General features: G+C 37.5%; 2 protein-coding genes across 2 annotated transcripts in view; one reads left to right on the forward strand and one right to left on the reverse strand.

The window, feature by feature from the left end:
* LOC307001060 (uncharacterized protein) overlaps nucleotides 1-27,147 on the forward strand; it is a 201,364-nt gene that overhangs the window by 72,399 nt on the left and 101,818 nt on the right. The window lies entirely within an intron of this gene.
* LOC307000574 (uncharacterized protein) overlaps nucleotides 1-27,147 on the reverse strand; it is a 92,000-nt gene that overhangs the window by 15,482 nt on the left and 49,371 nt on the right. The window contains exons 6-18 of the mRNA XM_079616221.1: nucleotides 19,548-19,676; nucleotides 19,370-19,425; nucleotides 18,814-18,903; nucleotides 18,582-18,735; nucleotides 18,374-18,490; nucleotides 16,687-16,895; nucleotides 15,524-15,694; nucleotides 15,234-15,428; nucleotides 12,773-12,990; nucleotides 10,417-10,575; nucleotides 9,444-9,615; nucleotides 8,575-8,664; nucleotides 8,030-8,071 (exon numbers count right to left, since the gene is read on the reverse strand). Of these exons, the coding sequence (XP_079472347.1) occupies nucleotides 8,030-8,071; nucleotides 8,575-8,664; nucleotides 9,444-9,615; nucleotides 10,417-10,575; nucleotides 12,773-12,990; nucleotides 15,234-15,428; nucleotides 15,524-15,694; nucleotides 16,687-16,895; nucleotides 18,374-18,490; nucleotides 18,582-18,735; nucleotides 18,814-18,903; nucleotides 19,370-19,425; nucleotides 19,548-19,676 (1,802 nt within the window). The remainder of the gene's footprint in view (nucleotides 1-8,029; nucleotides 8,072-8,574; nucleotides 8,665-9,443; nucleotides 9,616-10,416; nucleotides 10,576-12,772; nucleotides 12,991-15,233; nucleotides 15,429-15,523; nucleotides 15,695-16,686; nucleotides 16,896-18,373; nucleotides 18,491-18,581; nucleotides 18,736-18,813; nucleotides 18,904-19,369; nucleotides 19,426-19,547; nucleotides 19,677-27,147) is intronic.

Genomic DNA, 27,147 nt, shown 5'->3' on the forward strand with positions numbered 1-27,147 from the left:
GGCCCAGTGTGCTGTGATTAGTTAGCTGGCCCAGTGTGCTGTGATTGGTTAGCTGGCCCAGTGTGCTGTGATTAGTTAGCTGGCCCAGTGTGCTGTGATTGGTTAGCTGGCCCAGTGTGCTGTGATTAGTTAGCTGGCCCAGTGTGCTGTGATTGGTTAGCTGGCCCAGTGTGCTGTGATTGGTTAGCTGGCCCAGTGTGCTGTGATTGGTTAGCTGGCCCAGTGTGCTGCGATTGGCAGCGCTTGTTCTGGAAATGTCACGACCCTTACCATAACCACGAGTTTCATCTCCTCAGGTGTAAATATTAAAGCATTCGTTCACTTTCAAAATTTCCTGATAATTTACTCTCACCACGTCATCCAAAATGTCCATGTCTTTCTTTCTTAATTCGAAAAGAAATGAAGATTTTTGAGGAAAACATTCCAGGATTTTTCTCCATATAATGGACTTTAATGGCAACCACCGGTTTGAAAGTTCAAATGTGAGTTTCAAAGTTATTGTATGTGGAATGACACATATTTATAAGTATTTGTGTCAGTTTATTGTTTAAAATGGTCCTTATGTGTGCGTATCCTGGTTATTTAACGATGTCACGCGTGACCTTTTCAACGTGATGACGTAATGTGTGGCGCATCTCAGAGATGGTACAAGACGGGCATTTGTGGTTAAAAAGTATATAATTTTAATTTATTTTGATAAAATGACCGATGGTTTCGCTAGATAAGACTCTTATTCCTCGGCTGGGATCGTGTGGAGACTTTGAAGCTGCACTGAAACTCACATCTGGACCTTCGACCTGCTGGTTTGTTAAACAATTTTAAACATGTTTTCCTTAAAACCTTAATTTCTTTTCGACTGAAGAAAGAAAGACATGGTAATCTTGGATGACATGGGGTTGAGTAAATTATCAGGAAATTTTTATTTGAAAGTGAACTACTCCTTTAAGGATGGCGTCAATTTCAAACCAATTCAAACCAATTCAAACTTAAGAATGTTAACAAACAAGATTTCATACACGGACTTTGCAAGCACAGATTTCACAGGACGTTTCAGAGTATAATGTATAATTTTCTTATACATTTTAGATACGATGTTATATACACCATTTTATCATGATATTTATCGGAAAACTCTGGTAATACAAACATTAATCGATCAGAAAACCATGGTTAACATTCCTAAGGGCCGGTAAATAGTCTTAAAAAAGCGAGAGGTTAAACGCTACGTCAACAACACTAATGTTGGCTAGCATGCGAACAGCTTCGCCTTTTGTTTTCATCGTAGCAGCAACATAAAACTTATAATTGGAACTTTTATTAGAAAACACTACAAATAATAAGACATACTTGCAATTTGTGATCCACAAACAATAGATTATCCCAAAAAGTATGAACTGCTCCATTTCAGGAGAAGTTTTTGTGAGTAGCCTGCATTGTACTCTCTTATAGTATCTAGAAGCTGTTCTCCATCAAATGTGCAGCACACAGATAAACGTTGGGATTATAAAGAACAGGAACAGTTCTCGTCAGCCTTAGGAAGATCAAAAAAAGTTTTGGAAACGGGGTGGACAAAACAATGTCTCTGACATAGCAACACCACCGTCTTCTCTAGTGCAGCTCAACCAGGCCTCGCATCTTTGTTTGGGTTTTACGTGGGGCGGGATTATTTAAATTAGTAACATTGTGACTTCACAAAGCCCGGGGAAAAAAGCGTTGAGGTACAAACAGAGTAGTTCGTTGTAGTTCTCGGAAAGTGGATTCTGTTAAATAAAATATCTCCCTCTGGGGTGATCTTTGAGCTTTGTAACCTTGCAGATCATATTTATTCTCAAACAGCAACATTACACACTAACTAAAGTTGAAAAAGTGGAAAAGCATAATAAGACGAATAGCATAATAGGATAAAAGGCACCTTCACATTTTGATTCAGAGCCAGTTGAGCTCCGAAAGTCCATATCAGGTAAGGTCGTAAAAAACATATCAGTTGCGGTCTCAACGTCTGAGAAACAGGAAAGAAAGAGCAGTTGGCATGAATTATTGTTTTAGAACAAATGATAAAATTATAATTAAAGCAAAGACATAAAGCCAAAATGATGAACTGCAAATAATGTTTCTTTTATGATCAAATGCTTTTACGATGTTTTCTAAGTAATTTTGTAGTGTCTGCTAAAAATAAAAAAGGTATACCATAATATTCTTCTAAACCAGCTGGGCTCTCAAACTCCCTATCGCCAAAGCCGGAAGATTCTTTCCCGGGACACTTGTTCATATCTGACAGGAGGGAAAGAGAGCAGTTGCCAAATCATGTACTGCAAATATTGTGTCTTTAATTATCAATTGCATTTATGTTTGGATTAAAGTTTCTACTAAATTACTCCTCATTTTTCTCTAATACCTGTACACTGTTCTGTTGGGAAGCTCATGATGAACCCTTGAACACATGTACAGTAGAAACCTCCATGTGTATTGACACACTCGGAGTGATCGCCACACACACTCGGAAAAATTCCACACTCATCCTCATCTGAACAACAGACAGACAGAGCAGTGGATTGAGGAAGAAAAAGTGTCATTATAAAGTTAAAAAGACTAGGCCTAACAACTACAGGAACACAAATTCCCTCTTTTAAATGTGATGACCATTAAAAACTTCATTAGTCAAACTGTTCATTTTTATTTATTTAATCAAACTGAGATCATACCAACACATTTCCTTTGAACACGTTTAAATCCAATGGCACATCCACTACAAGACGGCAGAAAGAGAACTGTGAAGAGAAAGGAAAAATACAGCGATAGTAAAACTTATTTTAGCTATAATTTTTAGACCAGCTACATGCTTAACATCATTATGTGTTCAATTTGCAGCCAAATCGCATTTGATGAGACAAACGTTATAAATCCAACTAAGCATAGTGTGGAAAAACATACAAAATATCTGTGCTTAACTTGGTTTAACCGAACGCTTTTTTGAGGCGCGCTCCACATTTCTACACACGAATTCGCGGTTGCGCGCGTTCTCACAATTTAAAAGTTAACGGTCATCCTCAGCGATTCATATTCGTTTTGATTTCTTAAACGAATTAATTTGTAGATGAGAAGTTAAATGTATTTTAATCGATTTTGCTCGTCTAGTTGAAAGAACGTTTTGGTAAGTGTAGCCGCGCGGAGATCAAACTATGTTCAGTGGTAAGGTAGCTAACGCCAATTTTAGCCTCATCCGAATATGACCTGTATGAGGCAGAGAAAATGGTTAAACATTGAGCCTTATGGCTGTAATCAAAAACGGCCATAAGACAGCTAACTTGAATCCCCCTAGACATCGCGAGCATGTGTAGGCGGTGGTTAAAAACAAAAACTCTTTTGTGCACTATTTCACAATCCTTTCCTCATCGTCTTTCTTACACGAGGGTTAGGCTACTTATTTCTTGGTGGGTGTGTTGTTGGTGTAGGAAACATTACGATACTGCGTTGTGAATAATATCCTCAAAGTCTCTCTGGTTTCAATTTCCAAACAGAACTCGACGATTTTAAAGAAGTCGTCTTGTTTAACACACAGGCACAGTTCTGTTCTGGTCTCTGACACACATGTTCCCAGTCTGACTACTAATCCAACTAAAGAGCGCCAGAAATATATTCACTGTATGTGAACAGAGTAAAACAATATAGACTACTCACCCACAAGAAGTGTCCATTTCAGCTCCATGTTAGGAAGTTAATACAGCTGAAATATTTTTATAATACATGAAATTTCTAAAGAAAATCTCCTGTTGATTGTCCTGAAAGCCTTAAGCTCTTTTAAAGGTTATTTCTAGCCTGTTATTTGTTCCAGTGAAGCTGAACATTATTTTCCACTACTGTATGTATTCCTGCTCGGGTCAATAGAGATGCTGTTCTGCCTTTTCTGATCCGGTCTGTGATTTCCAGCCCTAAAGCTCTTCAAAACCCACCCAAAACATTCACAGCCAAAAGAAAAATATAATTCTACTGTCAGAACCATACTTTCTTAAAACGAAATAAAGGACAAAATAAAATTATAAAAATTAATTAACTTTTCTGCCACAACAATGCTAGGGAAAATGTTTTTAACAAAACAAGTAGAAACTAATAAAATATGTAAAATATTTGCAAACGGCAGTCAAGAAATTAACAGACTTTAACCCTTGGAAACATAATTTACAATATCAACAGCAAAAACAAGGCAAAGCCCAGTAGTATAAGTGTCAACATTAGTGCAACAAGCTAGTTTTTGGGTTGACTTCTCACACCATAACATACAAAAAAAATTATGACAATAATAATACTGCGCTGACCAATGTGTTGCGCTGTAACTTCAAAGATAACTACAGTATGTCTTTCTTGAAGTACACATTGTACATAACGCAGAACTTTAAATCACTGACACACACATTTACCTCATCCAGAAAACCTCCTCATTAAGCTCATTATTCTGAAACACACACACACACACACATTTACCTGACAGTTACTGGACTGGTTGTTGCTCAAGGTCGTTTCTTCTTATGTGCCCAAACAAACAACACTATTGGTAACATCATGTATTATATAATAACCCCAGGCTTTCAGATCAGATCATTTATGTATTGTAAAGCCGTCATAAATTAACCCAACTACAGTTCCACTTTCATTTTTCAGACATGTTTAAAACTGTTTTGTGACATAATCATGTCAAGATCTCCCTCAATGCAATAAAACATTGATTATTTTATTAGGTTACACTTTATTTTAAGGTGTCATTGTTACAGTGTAATTATATATCCAAGTACTGAGTAATATTAAGCATCAACATGTACTTACTATAGGGTTAGGGTTTGGTTGAGGGTTAGTTGCATGTAATTATGCATAATTTACTGTTATTACTATAAGTATATGTAACAAGGACACTGTAAAATAAAGTGTTACCGAAGCTGCAAATTGCATGATATAAAATGTAAGACCCTCGAGTTCCACATCCGCCGCACCTTACAAGTGTATAAATCTCATAACTTCGATCATAGCCCAGCAAATTAGACAGTTGTAGACCAATGTGATAAGAATGAAGAACTTTTCAAGGACTTCAAAGCTCAAAAGTATGAATATTATCCTATTTAAATGTTATTTTTTAATGTGATGACCAAAAAAAAAAGTTCTTAGTTCGTTTTTCAAAGATCGTCTTCAAATGTAAAACTTAATGTTTCACGATGTAGGAAAACTAACCCTTGGTGAAAAACAAACACTTATTTTAAAATTTAAAAAAGACATTAAATAACCACTATGACCGGTAGATGGCGGCAGAGGAGCACTTATCGGCTCATTTGCATTTCCACTCACTAGTTTTTTCACGTTTTGCTTTCGATTTTTTTTTATTCCGTCCGAACTGTGCCCTGAGTTACTCATATGATGTTTGTCAATTTAAAAGATAATTATGAAAGTCAAGAAAGTCGCAGTTTGTCATAAAGCAGAAGAGTAACGTTTAGTTTTATGTGGAAATCGCTCAATGAACTTCATCTCTCGTCTCGCACTATACGTCACCGTTGCTCGTGTGTGTGCAGTTCTGGTACAACACACTCCGGCATCACGGCGTAACGTTACGATTATAACGGGAGACTATAGAAAACATGACAGACGTTAGCTTCAGTAAAGTTAGCTTCAGTTGAGATAGCTTCAGTAAAGTTAGCTTCAGTAGAGTTAGCTTCAGTAAAGTTAGCTTCAGTAAAGTTAGCTTCAGTAAAGTTAGCTTCAGTAGAGTTAGCTTCAGTAAAGTTAGCTTCAGTAAAGTTAGCTTCAGTAAAGTTAGCTTCAGTAAAGTTAGCTTCAGTAAAGTTAGCTTCAGTAGAGTTAGCTTCAGGAAAGTTAGCTTCAGTAGAGTTAGCTTCAGTAGAGTTAGCTTCAGTAGAGTTAGCTTCAGTAAAGTCAGCTTCAGTAAAGTTAGCTTCAGTAGAGTTAGCTTCAGTAAAGTTAGCTTCAGTAGAGTTAGCTTCAGTAGAGTTAGCTTCAGTAAAGTCAGCTTCAGTAAAGTTAGCTTCAGTAAAGTTAGCTTCAGTAGAGTTAGCTTCAGTAAAGTTAGCTTCAGTAGAGTTAGCTGCAGTAAAGTTAGCTTCATTCATTTAGAGAAAAGGTATGACGTCACATGTGCGCCTTTTGGGTTTGTAGTCTTTGTAATGACGTATTTTCACAGTCTTATACCTCAACAGTTTTACATCAAACTGTGACTTTCTTGACTTTAAAATGTATCTTTTAAATTGACAAACATCATATGTGTAATTCAGGGCACAATTCAAACGAGATCAGAATATTTGTTGTCTCTCGTCATTGACTACCATAAAATATTTTTCTGGAATAAGGTCCCATGGTGTTCACCAGAAGGGGCGGGACTTAGGCTCTCTATTGGCTACAATATCTAATGCTTCAAAATCACATTGAAACGCTATTGACACATTTGCAGCGATTTTGACAGGAATATAACAACCAGATCACTTTAATTTACTTGCTTTTCTCTTTTATTGAACAATTACAAATGATACGTTACACATAATATACAATCCGTTAATCCTGCAATAAACATGTATGACTTTGCATTGAACTGAGCAGGCGTGCAGCATTCTCACTGAACAGACGGATGGAAAGCTATTTTAAGATCTTCTGACTGGAAAGTGATAGAAATATTTGATGTAATGGGTATTTTCAACATTAAATGTACAGAGAAATGCAGATTGATGATGCTCAGGTCAAAGGCCATATATACTTAACCAAAAAGTGCTTAACACAGTAGAACTAACAGTCATGTGATTAGCTTAGATCATTACAAACCAATCACCAGAACACATCACAGTGAAGAAGACTTGAGTCACATTGATTTTTACTCAACTGTATGATTTAAATACATGTATATTCTATTCCGGAGACTCACTTGGTTGTTGTGACCACTGATCTCCCGGCTGTGAATAAAACGATAACAACTGAGAGTTGTTTAAATTGTCCGTGGTGAAGAAGTCTGCTTAACCCTTGTGCAATTGTGCATCCTAATGGACATTTGTGTGTGTGTTAATGGTGGCACAACGAGCACACTCAGGCCCTTACGAGAGCAGCCAGAGAAATGGAGCGCAACTGGAAGAAAACAAAACTAGAGGTATTTCGCATTTCATGGAAGGAGAGCTCGATTGCTTACAGAGAGGCTTTAAAAGCTGCTAGATCTGCTTACATTTCACCGACATTACCTTTAAAAAATCTTTTTTGCACTAGTAACACAAAATACTTCCTCTCAGCGCCTTTTGGACAGAATTGTCCCCATTGAAACTCATTAAAACTGCATTTTTTTAATCCCAGGGCCATGATAAAATGATGCAATCTTTGTGAAGAGGCTTTCATTCTGTTGGCAAGGCTTCAAAATTGTAATTTTTTATTATTTTATCAGATGGTGCCATTTTTCAGGTTTGGCTTATAAAGCAAATACTCGCTTTATTCCTGTTTTCTGCTGCTTCATATTATAGAGCCAACTGAATAAATTATGCAACGATAATTGTTTGGGTGTGTTGGTATGGATGTCAGAGTGTGGTTTGTATGTGTGTAATAAAACAAGTGTGTGTGTGTGTGTGTGATATTGAGAGAGAAAAACTCAACTGCAAATAACACATCCAATCACTGTGTCCCAGTGAGTTTTACTGCATCCGATGGGGAATCTGTCACTGCGCCCAAACAAGACCTCACCCAAAGCTCATTTTTTGAGATATCAACACAAATTATATAGATTTGATTTTCTAGCCGTTTTACGGCTTGAACGAGTTCAATTTGTTTCATAAAATATATATTTTATATAAAATAATGTTCATAAATCATTTTCATAAACTTAAACCTATATAACTTTATACCTATGTGTAACTTTTTTTAATTGATGCACAAGCGTTAAGTAGGTTGTATTCGTATTAGGAATTTCCACGACAAAAGGTTGAACCGAAGCTTAGTGAAAAGTCTTGGTTTGTCGTTGTAAGTGTCTTGTGTTCAAGAGTCTGTATAAATCCAGCACACTTTATATCTGTGACTCTCCGGTGCTGTTGTCGATCCGCAGAGGTTTCTGTGAAAGTCAAGGGAAGAATGAAGAACTGAAGCCACAAACACAGCATTAACACACTCAAACACACTCACTAGCGCCCAAAATATACTACTTCTTTTTTGACACGTACACTAGCGTATGTGTACGGTTGAACGCATAGCCTTTCAAAGTATACTCGGTTTGAAAGTTTAATCTTTGTTCAGTGTCTGCGCTATTTTTCTCCAGAAGTTATGATCAAAAACAATGTCTTTGTATTCTTTTAAAGTAAAGTCAGGGCGCTCTCACACAAGCGCTTGTCATTGCGGGCGCCTGTTGTTCTTCAGTCTCTTCAGTTTCGTTTTCTACTGTGAAACATCGGCCCGAGACAGTGCTGCCACCTTGTGGAACAACTGATTAGTGTGCAAAACACGCATGTGCGACGTTACAAAAATGTGCAAAAAATTGCGAAATCTGCTCCACGTGGACTGTACTCCGCGGACCCTCGCATTCGAGTAAAACTGAAGTGTCCTGTGGGCTTGACGTACCTGACTGCTGTTGGACTGGCTGGTGCTGTATTCTCCTTTCTTCTCATGTGGACACATTCGGACAAACAGTTTGTGATACTCCGCCCTGACCTGAAGGGGGCGACAACACAACAGACTAAATTAACTGACTAAACAATAAATTACAGTTTGTTTCAGATCAAACCCTAGTGGTCAATATAATATTACACAATTGAATGTATGCATAATTGCTGCAATGAAATTTAGATTTATTTTAAATATTTATTACTAAATTAGAAAAAAATATATAATTTTATATATATATATATATATATAAATTTTAAATAATTTTAATGATTTCTGAAAGATCATGTGACACTGAAGACTGGAGTAATGGCTGATAAAAATTCAGCTTTGCATCACAAAAATAAATTGTATTTTAAAGTATATTAAAATAGTAAACCATTATTTTAAATTGTAATAATATTTCACAATATTACAGATTTTTCTGTATTTTTGATCAAATAAATGCAGGCTTATTACTCATAAGCTCTCATTCAACAACATAAAAAATAGTTTCCAAAACCGGTACTGTATATCGGCCAACCACTAATTCAGAACAATATGGCAGGAATCATGGGATTTCTGTGATACTCTTGCATCCAACGTAAATAACATCACCATTCACTGCCATTATATAGACTAGCACAAGCTGGAATTTTTTTAATCTCTCCTTTTGTGGTCAGAAAAACAAACAAGGGCAAATGAACAACGCCAGGGGGACTAGATAATGTCTGGATTTTGAGTTTGGGTGAACAGTCACTAAACTGCTGAAGTCCTGCGAGATGTGAAGCAAACCAGTTCATCATGTGTTCTGCTGTCATGGTGTGTGTGTGTGTGTGTGTGTGTACCGGTTTGGACAGCAGGCAGTGCATGATGAAGATGAGCGCCCCCTGGAGGCTGTTGAGGATGGTGAAGAGGTACAACATGACCTCAGTCCCGTTCTCCTGGAAGAGGAAGAAGCCGAAGACCCACGTCCCGCCGAGAACACACACCTGAGCGACTGCGGTCATCGTAAAACTCCTGCAGAGATACACACACACAACATCATTCATCAGAACTACTGAGATAAAACTAAATTAAAGACGGACTCATAAAAACTATAATCATAGCCGCGGGAATATATTTAATAGGGGGAGGTGGTTGGGGGAGGGGCTTGATGCGATGGGGCAGGGATGACATCATAACTGAATAATTATTCAATTATTGAACTAATTATTTCAATAATCATTTTTATTTTATATTTTAAGAGGTATATATTATATACAAAATATTTACCTCTAATTTATGCAGCTTCTACCATCTGCAATACCATGGTGTAACCACTAGATGGCTGTATAGCCCTAAATACACACATTTATATTATAAACCGTTGCTGCTGAGAACACTGTTTTCAGACACGACACTTGCATATATATTTAGACATAATTAAAGACTACTTTTCATAAAAGTAGACATGTAAATGTTGATTTGAAGTCAGTTTTTGCAGGCAAATCTGAAAGAAAAGCATTTAGTTACTCATGCTAGCTACATATAATGGTGTGATTAGCACAAGAGAGTAATCAGAGTAAATATTGACTCAGTATGACCAGGGCGATATTTCAGATCATATAATAGAGTGCTTACATACCATGTCCAGTCATGGTGTCGATCCAATGGCCAAAAGTGCTCATTCGACAACATATACAAAACTAAATAATCGTTAAAGCAATTTTAAGAATAAAGGTGGAAAAATAAAACCATGATCGCTGCAGCACCTCTAGTTCCCGGGGCCATGACTATAATCGTAAGAAGGATAGTAAAGTAACACACACACACACACACCTGATCTGTTTGAGTTTGGAGAGGTCTGGATTGAGACTGGAGAATTTGTTGGCCAGTTTCCACACAGTGATGATGAAGAAGAAACAGTTGAGGATGACGATGATGCAGACGGGTGCGAAGAAACTCAAGATAAAATAACCATCAAGAGAGAGCCAACAGCTGGAACACACCATAGACGGATCAGTCACATGGTCACACACACACACACACACACACACACACACACACACACACACACACACACACACACACACACACACACACACACACACACACACACACACACACACACACACACACACACACACACACACTCTCTTTCATATTCCCTTTGACTGTACTCAAGCTGGTTCCAGTGTTACTTTATTTATCTGTGATCACACATTTTAGTTTTCAGCATTTTGAATTTGTTTTTACTTTTTAATTTTCAACTTTAATGTTATTCACGTTTTAGTTATTTTTGCGATTTTTATTTCAGTGTTAGTTATTTCAGTTCCTCAAGTTAAACTAAATAAAAATGAAATGTTGCCTTTGCCAACTAGCAGAAACAAAACACGTTTATTTTAAATATTTTATTTTACTACGATTTAAATATCAAAAGTGTTTTATATGGTTTTAGTCATTTTGTTGTGTTTTTGTAATTTGTATAAGTGAGTTTAATCATTTCTATTTAATTTTAATTTGTTTTAGTACTTAGTGAAATTTTGCCTAAAACTAGCAGAAATTTTTGTATTTTATTTTTAAGTATTGAACATGTATTTATTTAATGGTTTTAGACATTTTTGTTGTGTTTTTGTCATTATTATGTAAATATATGTTTACACAAGTTTTTATTCATTTTATTTCATATTTTTAGTTTTATATATTTTGCATTTGTATCGTAAATGTGGCATTTATATTTATTTGCATTTGTACATATATTTATCATAGTACTTAGTGAAATTTTGCCTAAAAATAGCAGAAATGTTTTTTAAGTATTTAAATAAATAAAAAATCTATTTTTTTTATTATTATTTTTAAAAAAAATGTATTTCATGGTCTTAGACATTTCTTATTTTTGGTTTTTTATATCTTGCATTTGTATTGTTAATGTGGCATTTGCCACTAGCTAAAAAAACAACAACTTTATTTTATTTTATTTTAAGTATTTCCAAATGTCTTTAGTTCTAGTTGATGATAAAGCCGTGATGTCATCATGGCGGCTGGCCTTCGAGCGGGTCTAATATATCTGATGATAACACGTTGAGACCGGAACATCATTGTGTGTCTTCAGTATGTCTCAGTGAATGATTGATCTGGGTTTACAGCTTCTGAGGTAATGTTGGCCATGACGTTTCTGAAGCCAAACACTCCAGGCGTTGTCCCAGTTGGAGATCAGCTGGTCTACACACCTGACCAGTGACAGAGACACACAACTCTTGCATTATGAATAGAGTTCACCTGACCTGTAGTTATGCTTCAGAATGACCCTTTTATACCGAGTATCACATTAAAATATGGGTATGAACTTTATGGTGTGGGTGAACTAATTGGATTCAACATAATTCACCCAAAATCACACTTTGAAAAATGTCCGCTATCATTTACATTACTTCGGATAAAAGCATCTTCCAAACGCATAGATGTTGTTCCCCTAGTGGAGAAATCTACATAACAAAATACATCAATTTATGTTTTGCTTCTTTGGAGCTGCGTTTAACCATTTTGGGGCGTCACATATCAAAGACCTGCAAGACATTTTTAATAGCTTATAATTTATATAAATTTTGTAGATTTGTTTGCAAACAAGGCGAATCATCAAAACTTTTGGCCTGTTTTACCAAAAGAAAATGATTTGCCATTTTAAGTGTGTATATCAGCCAAAAGTAAACTTTTAAACGGGTTCAACATCGACCAAAAAGAAACAAAACTCTCATTTTGGTTCATGTTTTGTTTTTTTTACACTTTTTTTTTTATTATAAAGATTTTGCACATTTATCAGTTTACATTGGAGTCATACTTTTCTGACATTTATCTGCTAAAGACACTTGCATATGACTCAAAAACAGAAATAAAGTGTGAATTATGCACTTTTTCAAACATATAATTTAGTCCAAGAACAAAAGAAATTTAGCATTAAGTATCGCCTCGCATGCATGTTGGCTTTTTGTGAATTCATGGGGTTTTTATCGATAAAATTTTTTTTTTTAATACTTTATTTTACAAAAAAATTTGGGGCGGCAAGAGTGATATTTATTTCAGGGTAGGTATATTATCGTGAACAAAAACTACAATTATTCATTATTTTACAATAATAACTAAGATAACACTGATTCAGAGATCACACACACACACAGTAGTGGGTTCAGACACTCACTGTCGATCGGTGCCGTATCCCCGCGGATAAGAGACGGCAGAGATGATGACGATGACGAGAGGGACTCCGTATCCCACCGCATACATGTAGAGATGTTTTAATGTGGTGTGAAACACCAGCACAACCATCCGGTAGAGCTGGACCCCCTCCAGCAGCATCCAGCAGAACGCAGACAAGAAGAAGAAGTGGAGCAGCCCGGCCACAGCCGCACACGCGACCTGAGAGACAACGAAAAACACACACAATAATTCAATTAACCATAAGGGGCATCACGGCCATTACACATTTAAAACAGTAATATCCTATACTAAACCTAAACTAACCTTGACAAACTATATATCATTTGAAAACTTACAATCTCTAGTTTACATATTTGGTGATTTTCTAAATACATTACAGAGGAGCCGTAATCTATCAATTTGCAGCAAGAATATGTTCATACTCCTGAGACGTGTTCAGACCTTTATTTTGAAATAGTGATGAACATGAAAAATCATGAAAGAATGGTAGAAACCTCAGTTTGTTTTCAAAAGAAGAGTTCAAAATATAGCATCCATTCAATTCTTTTAGAAAAAAAGCTCTGAAAATGTTTTAAATATAAAGAAAACAATAATAGATTCAGCTTTAGTGATGTGTCAGCGAGCTATAATGCACATACGTGATCTTCTGTGTTTCTTAGAGGTTGAGTTCATTTCTAAATCTGCCAAACTTCCAACACTACTTCTGAATAGGATGTCTACTTCATAAATTGTAGGAAAATTGTAAAAATAATGGTTCAGACTCAAACAACATATGGAGATGGAGGCGCCCTTATATGGGCAGTACTAGTGGAGAAGTGTGGTACTGCGCCCAAACTACATCTCACTGAACGCTCATTTCAAGAGATATCAACCTAACATTTGAAACACAACTTGTTCAGATTTTTGCCTTTGATTTTTTTTTGTTGCATTTTTAGAGTCCTCCAGGTTTTGAAAATATATATTTTATATAAAATATTAATAATTAAACTTTTAACATTGTACATTTTCATAAACTCAAACTTCCATACTTTTTTCTTTTTAACTTTCTTAATTTATTTCACTTCTACAAAAATCTGCCAAATGTCTTCTTTAAAACAAGACCATGTTTCGGGAATTTCTTCGCTGTATTCTTGCTTTTTGCTCGCAGGTTTCTCGATAGAGCGCCCCCTACAGCTCCGGAATAGATATTTGACAACACTGTCGAAAAACTTGTTGTCGACTCTCAGATACCAGAGGCTAGCAGATCAACAACATCACAGCAGACGGGACATTCTTTACAGCGTCTTCTTCATTCGGGTTCGAACAGCGCGAGGAAGCGCAATAATGACAGGATTTTAGCAATTTTTTTGGCGTAAAGCAATTTGTTATACCGCGAGACATGATATCACGCGATACTTCCTGACACGGCGGCCCAAAGTTGCAAGTGTGTTTTCTCCGCTCACAGGCGATATAGGGGGGTGCGAGACGACCACCATTCAACCCGGAAAAAGTCATAACCATTCCAATGACTCCGAGCTGTTCAGTTAAGGTAAAAAACCTGCATAGTTCACCTTTAAACTTAAAAATTTAATTAAGATGACTTTTTTTTGCCTTGTGATAACTTAATGATTGAGACAACTTTTTTCATTCCCATTAATGCAAATAATTAGCAATCTTATGTCTGACAAAGAAACATATAAATTCAACATCAAATCAATTAAATCTGTGAAGATCTCAGCAGATCTGAATAATCAACTCCACAAACAGCATTACCAGCTTCACTTATTACTAACCAGACTGACTTTATTTCTGTCACGTCTACAGAAGCTCTTATTGAGAATTTACAGAGGTTTATATGTTTCGTGTGAAGCTGTCATTATGATGATCAAAGTTTGCTTTAGTTGGGCTCTTGGCCTTTAAACATTTACATTTTCTCTGGCTGTTGTAACGGTGTGTTTATAAGACACATTTGTTATAGCAAACAAAAGCCAAGAGAAATGTGATCAGGTGTTCTTGGTTCTGATGACAAACTCATATAGTGGTCTATCTGGGTGAGGTTATTTTTATATTTTGGATTTTTTTGTACCCATGACTCTAAAACACTTTAAACTAATGAATCACTAAGACACAAACAGACATCAAGAATCAGTGTATGATTCTCACCGATGGAGACAATCAAAAGTGTCATGCCACAATGAATGCTGGGTACAAATTAGGCTTGCTGGATAGTCGGGTTGACTGACAAAACGATGGCGGAAGATTTGGTTTCAAAGAGAAATGTAAAAGTGGCAAAAAAAGTTCACTTTTTCACCGTCTCAACTAAATTTTGTAAGCTCAAGTAACTAAATTTGAAAAAAAAGATAACTCAAAAAGTTAAGTTGAGTGAACTCTTTTTCTTTTTTTTTTACAGTGAACCTTTTAGACTTCAAAGCTCCCGTGTACAGGAGGTACAAGACACACACCTGATTGTGAGTGCTGGAGATCCCGCAGAGGAAGACGAGGTCTGCGATGAAGAGGCACACGCTCAGATGAAGATGAATGCTGGTTCGGGTTCCTTGGATGGAGCGGCAGAACTGAAACGTCAGGATACAGAGAAATAAACAGAGCAGAGACAGAACTAAACCCACTCGCGTGATCAACACCAGCTCAAACGAGTCCTGAGGGAGAGGAAGAGGAAAAAAATCATCATAATTTCATTTCAAATCTGAATTAAATGTGTGATATCTGAGTTATTTCTGGGTCACAGGTGTACCTGGACAGGGTAGAGGGCCATCAGTACAGCGAAGCTGCTGAGATGAGAGCAGGAACACGCTGTATGAGTGCTGTTAGACCACGCCTCCTCACAGCCCCGCCCAGACCACGCCCCCTCGGTCTCATTCCAGTACACACATGAATAAGCCACGCCCTCAGACTCCGCCCTCTCCTGAAGAAGTGAGAAGAGGAGAATGATTGACAGTTCAGAAAAGGTACGTCTGATTATCCACATAAGCAGCCGGTGGGCTGCTGGTATTCTCACCTATCTTTATCACTAGCGTTAGCAGAAAGATTTCTTTGGTCAAAAGACCATGATCATCAATTGCTACTATATTTAAACATTACATTTTTGAAAACTACTGACCAGTTTTAGAAACATTGGTTTTAGAAAAGTGAGTGCAGTTCTGTATTAAAGAAAACTGTGTTTTTGTGTGTTCTCATTTATAAGTGTGACAAGACATCTAAACATTTAGTGTGGTTGTCAACTTTTTTCATGCATTCAGAAAGGCATCCAGTTCTTACATATCATGCTGGCAAATGTTTGCACAAGCAACATTTAGATCACTACAGCAATGATAAAAAAGCCATATCTCAGCACCAGATCAGAACATATTAGTAACATAGGATTGCGCTATATTGACTTGCCTAGCAATGCCCTAGCAACCACATAGGGACGCCCTAGCAACCACATAGCAGTGCCCTAGTAACATCAGCGTAACAGTGAAAACTAAAACATCATGCTTTCTAATGATATCTCACAAGGGTAGCTTGTACAGAGTGAAAAGCAATGGTCCTAGTACTGAGCCTTGTGGTACACCATACTGAACTTCAATTTTACATCTCTTCATTTACTGCTACAAACTTATAATGGTCAGATAAGTATGATATGAAACATGCTAGTGCAATTCCACTAATGTCAATTTTCAAGTCCATTCAAAAGAATGTTGTGGTTGAAAGTATCAAATGCAGCACAAAGATCCAGTAACACTAATAACACACTTGCTATAACCACATAGCAATGGTCTTGAAAGCACACAGAACACCCTAAATTAAACCATTTAGTGTGTGTGTGTGTGTGTGTGTGTGTGTGTGTGTGTGTATGTGTGTGTGTCCAGTGAGGTCGGTGTGTGTGTGAGTGAGCAGATATGTCAGCATCTTCACCTGCTCGTGTGTGAAGATGAGCGTCACCGGCTCAGACAGCTGTTTGGTTTCTGGATTACTGACGACGGCCGTCACCACCTTCGAGTTGAGCTGATAAGTGACTTTTCTCTCTATCGTCTCCTGCTCCTGGGATGATTTGCTCATCTTGTGCAACAGATCGCTGGATGAGTTCATATCTTTAAAACTGACCAGTGCCACAAACGCAAAACCTAAAGGAAAACAACATTCACATCTTTTCATGAATGCACTCATGCATTTATACGTACATATACACTATATTGCCAAAAGTATTGGGACACCCCTCCAAATCATTGAATTCGGGTATTTCAATCACTTTAATAAATCAAGCACTTGGCATGCAGACGCTTCTACACACACCTGTGAAAGATTGGGTCGCTCTCAGGAGCTCAGTGAACTCAAGCGTGGGACCGTGATAGGTTGCCACCTGTGCAATAAGTCCATTCGTGAAATTTCCTCACTACTAAATATTCCACGGTCAACTGTAAGTGGTATTATAACAAAGTGGAAGCAATTGGGAACAACAGCAACTAACGTAAAATCCCAGAGTGGGTCAGCGCATGCTGAGGCGCACAGAAGTCACCAACTTTCTGCAGTCAACAGCTACAGACCTCCAGACTTCTGTGGCCTTCAGATTAGCTCAAGAACAGTGCGTACAGCTTCATGCAATGGGTTTCCATGGCCGGACAGATATTTAGAAATTATGTTCGGGTTCGGGTCGGGCTCCGAAACACATCAGCGCGATAAGGCATTGAACATTTTAAATTTAAAACAGCTTATTATGTAGGTAGCAAATGTGCCTGATGCTTTCACTTGATGCAAACGTTAGTTTTTGTGATTACATGTGACATGTGAAATATGACCATAACATCTGTCTTCCTGTGTGTGGAAATTTGTTTATGTAGCCGTGACAACGAAACACGTGCATGCGCGCCTGTGTTAAGTGCGCTTGTTGCTCCGTGCGTGCTAATGCGCTCATCTGTTGACATTTCCGAATGCCTTCCTACAGTTGCTTAATAAAAGCGGGCTTTCCACACAAACAAATGTACATGTCTCATTAGTATTAGAAAAAATGGGATTTTAACTGTCAGGTTCGGACATAAATATCTTATTGCCTGTCGGGCTCGGGTCGGGTTCAGTTACTGCTCTGTCGGATGCGGGCCGGGCTCGGACAGAAAAATTCGGCCCGATTCCAGGGAAAGGAACTCTTATTGCTTCAGAATACCAAGATATTCCGGACAATTTCATGCTCCCAACTCAGTTTTGGGGTTCTCCTGTTGCCACATGACTGCACACCAGTGCACAAAGCAGGTCCATAAAGACATGGATGAGGAGTTTGGTGTGGAGGAGCTGGCCTGGCCTGCAGAGTCCTGACCTCAACCCGACAGAACAGCTTTGGGATGAGTTACAGCGGAGACTCGAGCCAGGCCTTCTCGACCAACATCAGTGCCTGACCTCATAATTGCGAAAAAATTCCCATAAACACACTCCTAAACCTTGTGGAAAGCCTTCCCAGAAGAGCTGAAGCTGTTATAGCTGTAAAGGGTGAGCAACTCCATATTAAACTCTACGGATCAGGAAAGGGATGTCTTTAAAGTGAATTAGCATGTAAAGGCAGACGTCCCAAAACTTTTGGCAATATAGTGTATGTGTGTGTGTGTATTTGTACCTGGATATGATTTCCCTACAACTGTTTCCCAGTTGGTGATGAAGAGGGCGGAGTCTGTGCTCAGAGTGACACGCCCACTGGGCGGAGACTGACCCCGCCGGACTGCAACCTCAGCGACTGATTCACACGATCATACAGAACAACTGCTTAATTAAGCAATCTTAACTAAACACACAGTACGTTTCATGAATAAATGTTTGTGTCTCACAGGTGTTGTGCGTCTCCATCCTGGTCACAGGCTCTTTAAGCTGAGGTCCAATCAGACGCATGCTGCTCTCCACCGCGCCCAGAAACTGACTCAACGTCTCGCCGTCAGCGATGTTTCCATCCGACAGCAGATCATCGGTGGAATTGCACAAGTTCTGTGAAATAAATCAGTGAAATTCATCAAAGCATGTACAAAAACTATATGAGAATATGTAATGCGGTGTGTGTTTAACCTCCAGTAACAGCTCCCCGGTGAAGTGTTCTCCGTGTGTGTTATTCAGAGAATCACAGTTGTTCTTCAACAGTGACATCAAATGCTTCAACTATAAGAAGACAGAGTCTATTAGTCTTTGTGGGAACCGAGATTTGCAAGGTTTCTAAATCATTAAAATGTTAATAGATCATTCTCCTAGCCTTATTTGGCTAACATAACATTCTTTGAATGCTTTTTTTGTTGTTGATGTTGGTAATATTCCAAGAATGTTAACATTAACATTTCAGCAAATATAAATAGCATCATTAGGGATTTAGGTCAATTAACATTTTCTGTCAAAACTATGAGAACATTCATCAAGTAAAAACATCATAAAGACGCTCCAAGAATGTCGTTCCCAGAAGAGTTTCTGTCAACATCATGAGAACCACACATATCAAATATTAACAGAGCATTAAATACATTTTATTTTAAGAACATTTTATCTTAACATTTACATAGCCTTTACACACCATGTTAGCTTGGCATCTAATAAATATAATATTAATCATAACAAGCAGAAGTTCATATTCTACCTTCTCCGGGGTGTGTTCTGCACCAGGCTGAGCTTTAAACTGATCACAGTTCATTTCTGTGCACAACATCAGGACAGATCAAAATACACTCACCAACGTCTATAAGAACAACCTAAAAACTGCATCGGTGCGTCGAAAATTAAGCGAATAATAGTTTGGCCTGCTGCTATACACTTACCGGTGCATTTTGACTGGTTGTTGCCGTAGTTACTGTAACCCGGGTGACATTCGCAGATGAAGCTGCCTGGATGATTTATGCACACTGCGTTTGTGCTGCAAACATCTGGATATATACACTCATTGATGTCTGAGAGAGAGAGAGAGAGAGAGAGAGAGAGAGAGAGAGAGAGAGAGAGAGAGAGAGAGAGACTTTTAACATCTCTTTAATTACAATCTAATCCAACAACAACACTACATTCACCTTATACACATTATTTCAAATCAATACATCACCTTAAAATTTTTTTAAAAAAAATTGCACAATAAAAACTCTTTTACAACAGTACATTCAAAACTCCCTCTTCATTGGGTTGACATAAAATATTTTCAACACCCCATATGCAGAAGAAGGATTCAGTATCATTCACCAATTCATAATACTTATACTCCATAACCAGCCTACTTTTTACCAGAGCTCTGAACATGTTCAACGGATCAGCATCACTATTAAACAGCATTTTTCTCTTTCTTGTCAACCAAATTGCCATTTTTGCCATACCAAATAAAACATTTATCAAAACAATTTTGCTTTTATTCAAAGTGCTATATTTTGGTCCAAAAATAAAAAAACTATTTGTAAAAATGAAACCAAAATTCTGGCTCAAATCTTTTAACACCCCAAGAACTCCTAATAGCCTTGAACACCCAATAAATATATGAGAAACGGTTTCTGGTAGACCACAAAATAGGGATGCGCCGATCCGATATTCAGTATCGGTATCGGCTCCGATACTGACATTTTTGCTGGATCGGGTATCGGTCAGACGAGGCCGATCCAAATCCGATATTGTGCGTATACTATTCTGTGCTATTGTTAAGCCCCACAAAAGGCACAAAAACATTATAAAGCACCATAAAGTTGTCGTGCACTATATTATAAGTGTTCTGAAGCCATTATATAGTATAATGTGAGATATAAATGAATATTTAAGTCATTAAATTCAAGATCACGTACACTTTTCCCTCCGCTGCGGCTGTCAGTCATTCTCCATTCAGCATCAAACAGCGCGTCGCGTTCGGTACGACAGTCAACACGATGAAAAACTCTCTCAAAGATGATTCAATGTTACTATAATTATACTTGATCTCTAGATATAGGTCTATGGTTTTGCATTAAACAACTTTATCTTGCCGGACTTTATTGCTGTACCTTAACTACTTTCTACCGGGTGTCTGCTCACAACACTGGAGTCAGAGCACTATAGCAGCTAACTGTTCTTCACGCGCACAGTAACTGACATTTAAAACTGTTAAAAGAAAATAATAAATAAACTATTGCTTAGATAGATTCTGTATTCTAAGCATCAATGTCTTTCCTTCGTGCTTTGAACTCTTCAATGTGGACTCGACGCGCTGCGCGCTGTGACTCATGTTGCTTCAAGCGCATCATTCTGCGCTCGGGATGCGCATAAGCGCTGTGTGCCGCTTTTCATATCAATACAGCGACTGTTCTGTACTATCCATCATGTTGCTGCCTCATTAAACCGCTGTGCTATACATTTAAAACATGTCTCAATTTTATAGTAGGCTATAAAATAATTAATATTTTTGATTTTTGTTATCTTGTTTTTCATGAATGTATTTTACAACAATACAAAGATTGTGTAACGTTTTACCAGATTTAGTGTTACACTTATTCTCATATTTGTTCCCCACTAAATGTTTTTTCATGTTCAGATTTAATACAATTATTGTGCACTTGTGATTTTTCTAGACTAAATTGTACTGCTTAATTATCCACTATTCTAGTTTAATTTCCTATTTGCAGTGCAAATAGCATCCATTAAACATCCTGTGCAAATTTTGAAAAAAAACAAGTTTAAGCTACTGAACTTTTTATTTTATTTTGCACTTGTTGCTCTGGTGCTGGTTTAATAAATCACTAAACTTGTGAATACATTGTTTGTCATTTTGTTTTACAAGGCTAAAAAAATATTGTTTAAGTTGAGCCTGATATCTTGCAAAGTAATGCATACAGCTTATTAAGTAATTTAGCTCTTTTAACATTTTACCTTTGTATCGGATCGGTACTCGGTATCGGCCGATATTGAATTGCAGGTATCGGAATCGGTATCGGAAACAAAAAAGGTGGATCGGAGCATCCCTACCACAAAACAGACACTCTTCTCCTTGCAAAGAATTTAGATGAACTTTATGACAGTTTGATGCTAAAATCCAATGAGAAATCCTCCATTGCAAATCTGCACTTCTTTTCTCAATTGGTTTCTTATACAATGTCCTCCAACATCCTTTTGGAGAGGCCCCTGATTCAACTAAATTTGTCCATTTGGTCTCTGGGAGATCTTGCAGTGCTCTTAAATTTAAATATTTTACACAAACAAGATAAAGTGACTTCTCAGATATAGTGTCAAATAGACCAATCTCAGGTGTTGTAAAAGAAAGAAGTCTTCCAACCCCCTCCTGCCAATCTCCTACATTTACACCCACCCTGATACTGGGGAAAACAGTTTCAACTATTTCAGCTTGCAATGGTATTACCGTAAAAGACTCCTGTATCTCAGTTAATAGCTTTTCAATAGTCCTAACCGAGTACATACTAATCTTCATGGCCAAATTTTCTGCAGAAATCCATGTGTCCCTTGACCGAAGATGACCGATTTTACATATTCCTGCTTTAACCAAGCTTGCGCAGACACCTTTAGATTTTAACATCACGTTAGATAAGAGAGGATTAAAAATCAAAGGTTCTTCAAGAACCCACTCCTTAGTTTCTTCAGACAGCTCTCTTTTAACAATAAATATTTGCCAAGCATTTAAAACGGATCCATAAAAAGAAGAGAGTCCATTCACATCAACTTCCTTCAAATTCATTAAGAATAGGTGTCTATCCAAGTTCATCCGCCCCACTCTTCTTAGTAAAGCACAGGCTATTTGTGTCCAGTTTTGAGACTGATTATACAGGAGTCTTTGTGCAATCTGCAGTCTAAAGCCAGCTACCTTAGACTTAATATCTATAAGCCCTTGGCCTCCTTCATTCAACTGCAGATACAGTACTGACTCTCTTAACCAGTGTTGTCCATTCCAGAAAAAATTTACCAACACTCTTTGAATTTCCCTAATGAGTTCATCTGGTGGATTTAACACAATTACCTTATGCCATAATATGGAGGCTGCAAGATTGTTTATGACCAGCATTCTCCCTCTATATGATAATTGAGGTAAAATCCAATTCCATTTTGACAATCTATTACAAATTTTCTCTTTAATACCTTCCCAGTTTTTCCTTTGATATACTTCTGAACCTAAAAAGATGCCTAAAAACTTAAAACCATCTTTTTCCCACTTTACATTTCCAGGGATAACGGGTTTTGCATTAACCTGACCACACTTATCTTTATCATTGCACCAAAATGCCTCTGTTTTACTCCAGTTTAGTCTTGCAGATGACGCTCTCTCATAGAGAGAGATACTGTAATTCACCACATCAATATCTCTTTGATCTTTCACAATTACAGTAATATCATCTGCATACGCGGTTAACTTAAACGTATTGCAGTTACCTTCAACCTTGAGACCAGACAGTTTTTTTCTTAAATTACATAGGAGTGGTTCCACTGCTAAAGCGTATAACTGACCAGACAATGGGCATCCTTGTCTTATACCCTTAAGCAACCTTATTGGTTTACTCAACCCACCCCCTATTTTTAAAATACAAGAGGCATTCAAATATAAGATTTTGATCCAGGAAATAAAACCCTCTCCAAACCCAAACACACTCATTGTTTCATACAGAAAACCATGATCCACTCTATCAAATGCTTTCTCCTGATCCAGGAAGAGAAAGCCAACATTTTCTTCATATATTTTAGAGTAATCTAACATGTCTCTGATCATAAAGATGTTGTCATATATGGTTCTCTCTGGAATGCAGTAGGATTGATCCTGATGTATTACATCTCCTAATACCGTTTTCAGCCTATTTGCCAACACTTTAGCTATTAGCTTATAGTCAGTTGTTAAAATTGACACAGGCCTCCAATTTTTAAGATCACTCAAGTCACCTTTTTTTGGTAAAAGTGTTAATACTGCCCGATGGCAACTTGTGGGAAGGCTCTTTTCTTTAAAACACTCTTGGATCACCTCATAAAAATCTCTTCCGATGTAGTTCCACACCGCTTTAAAAAAGTCCACTGATAGTCCATCAATCCCCGGTGCTCTACCCGGCTTCATCTGTTTCACGGCAACAGTTAACTCCTCGAATGATACAGAACTGTCCAGACTCTCACTCTGTGCTTTAGTAAGAGAAGGCAACTGCTGCAGTATCTGTGACGCGCAATCAGAATCCGTTTCTTCCTTCCTATACAAGTTTGAATAAAAGTCCACAGCAGTCTTTCTCATTTCTCTTGCATCAAAAGTCTTTCGTCCATCAGGTTTTGTCAAACAATACATTTCATTTTGTTGTTTTGTCACTTTTTCTAAATTAAAAAAATATGCAGTGGGAGCATCTATCTCATGTACAGACATAAACCGAGATCTTATCAGGGCACCTTTTGCCCGCACTTGTAACAAATCTTCTAGATCACGTTTCTTATCACCCAATATGCCAGCTGAAGATGAATTAGATTCTTGAATCATACCAGATGTGATGTTTACAATCTCTTGTTCTATTTCAGAAATTTTTTGCTTTATTTTTCTTGTTGAAAAACAAGTATACTGCTGACAAAATATTTTTATTTGTGTCTTTCCTATTTCCCACCATTGTATCAAATTATCAAATTCATTTTTCTTAGAACCCCATTCATTCCAAAACAATTCAAATTTCTCTATGAACTCTTTTTCTTTCAACAATGCAACATTAAATTTCCAATATGGACTTTTTGATTTAACTTGTTTCAGGATAATATTAACTGTAATAAAATTGTGATCTGATAGACAACATGGAAAAATATCACACCCCATTATTCTATTATTTTCAGCACCCTTGACATAAAACCTGTCGAGTCTTGCGACCCTTATCATTCCCTGCGAAACTTGTGTCCATGTATATTGCTTCAACTCTTTATTCCGGTCTCTCCATATATCTACCAAATCATTCTGAACTACAATACTTTTTAAAACATCAACTGATACAGGATGTGGTTCCTCATTATTCCTATCTAAAAGAAAATTAAAAGTACAATTCCAATCCCCCCCAATGATTAGCATACCATCTACAGTATAACTTTTTAAAAACTCTCCTAATTTCCTAAACATGATGATTTTTTCTGACCCTTTATTTGGAGCATAAATATTAATAAAAAGGAATATCTGGTTTTCAATTTTAGCTTTCACCATCAAAATACGTCCTCTCTCTATTTCTATTTCTGATAAAATATTAACATTGAGGTGAGTTGAAAACAAAATCGCTACACCTGCACTGGCATTTGTGCCATGGCTTAAACAAAGCTTTCCTTTCCACCACAAATTAAACTCAGATTCATTTTTAATATCACTATGAGTTTCTTGTAAAAATATTACTTCTGAATCTTTAAGCCTAAGAAACTCAGAGAGTAAAACTCTTTTTCCTCCATCCCTCAGCCCATTCACGTTTAAAGATCCTAATCTAAGAATCTGCATTGCAGGGGAGAGGGGGAAAAAAAACAAATAACAAAAAAACAAAACGAAAATTAGGATAGTTCTCACACCCATGTGCTTCATTTTTTCCCTTTTGACAGTTTTACGTTATCTTTATGAGTTTTACGTACATTTGTTAGGAACTTTTTCAGCCGAAATCTTTTCTGTTTTGAAAGGACCTCATATCCCACCGTCCTCTGAGCTATCGCTACTGATTTAATAAACTTCTTAACATCGGGGAAAAATGTTGCCACATCAACCTTTTTACCTTTGGTTAAATCCAGAAACTCATTTAACTCTTCGACAGAATAGACCTCCTCCAAAGACTGACTATCAATCTCTGAGAACTCCGAACAATTATCACAATCTTCCCCTTCTTCACTGTCTTCACTCTCCATCAGCACATTATTCTGAAACCCGCTAACACTCGCAACCGCACCATCATGAACGCCTTCCTTAACAACAACAACTTCATTCCTCAAACCCATCGGGCCTACAGCATTATCACCAGCTCGCATAATTGAAATAAACTCACTCACCTCTGACTTTGAACTTGGATCCAGAGCGCTCTTCTCGGGCGGAGACCCAGTTTGAGGAATAACGATGGGTTCTCCCACCGAATCCGTAGCCTCTGAATCCTTGTCGTTAACCCCGTTTATCTTTTGTTTCTTTTCTGGAATTCTCACCTCCTTAACACCAATTGGCCGTTTCTCTTTATTTAGACTTTCGTTTTTTTCGCTTTGAGCTGTTTGCTTATCATTAATTCCCTCATCATTTTCTGATTGTTTCTTATGCGGACACGTGAACTTCTTATGTCCTAAATCCCCGCATTCAAAACACCGCAAACTATCTGTCGTTGCAAAAATCATATAGGAGCTGTCCCCTTGCTGAATGCGAAACGATATATCTAATTCCTTAGATTGCGCATTTAAAAACATGAACACTTGTCTTCGAAAGGACATCACATGCTTTAATGCTGGGTTTTTACACCCAAGCGGCAACATTTTAATGGATCCAGCGAACTTTCCAAAGCGACTCAGTTCTTATAATTTGCTCATTCGAAATAAACGGCGGCGCATTTGAAATGGTCACCCTGGTAGCAGGTGCGCGTAAAGGCATTACTTGCACCAAGGAATCGGCAACAACAATTCCTTTTTCCACAAGGCTGTTTACAAATTTTCCATCTTTCAAAAACACCACCACCGCCTTGTTCATTCTAGACGCCGATGCTATATTTTCGTGCCCTACAACCTCACCCATTGCTAAAAGTACGTCTTCCACGGTAAACGGTTGATCCGAGAACACTTTGCACCCATTTTTTATAGTTAACCCCGGCGCTCCCTCGCCGGAGAGAGACGCCATGGCCTTTGTCAAACTACTTCCTCACACCAGGTTTTTCATAAACTAGCCTATACAATAAACCAAAAATTGTGCATAAATAAAGCCCCAAAAAAACAAAACAAAACTTAAATAAATCACAGAAAAATTATTTAAACTTGAAAACAAATTCAAACGTGCCGCTCTCACACCCACGCCCCACTTCCGCTCCCAGCATGCAACACACACAGAGAGAGAGAGAGAGGAGAGAGAGAGAGAGAGAGAGAGAGAGAGAGAGAGAGAGAGAGAGAGAGAGAGAGAGAGAGAGAGAGAGAGAGAGAGAGAGAGAGAGAGAGAGAGAGAGAGAGAGAGAGAGAGAGAGAGAGAGAGAGAGAGAGAGAGAGAGAGTTAAAAACTAGTTAACTTATCATGGTTTTCTTGAAAATGTGTGACTTTCTCATTTAGGGTCATGAAAATGCCAGCAAAGTGTCAACAGGGAAATTTATTTTCGACATACTCGTCTATATCTGACAGGATATAGTTTAAATTATATAATTATAAATTATATAAAGGTTAAGCTTATACATTAAGTCAGCATGATGAACTGCAAAAGAGGTGGACAAAGTACACAACTTCCTTACTTGAGTAAAAGTACCGATACTACTGGT

Source organism: Phoxinus phoxinus (assembly GCF_949152265.1).
Source record: "Phoxinus phoxinus genome assembly, chromosome: 6".
Classification (NCBI taxonomy): domain Eukaryota; kingdom Metazoa; phylum Chordata; class Actinopteri; order Cypriniformes; family Leuciscidae; genus Phoxinus; species Phoxinus phoxinus.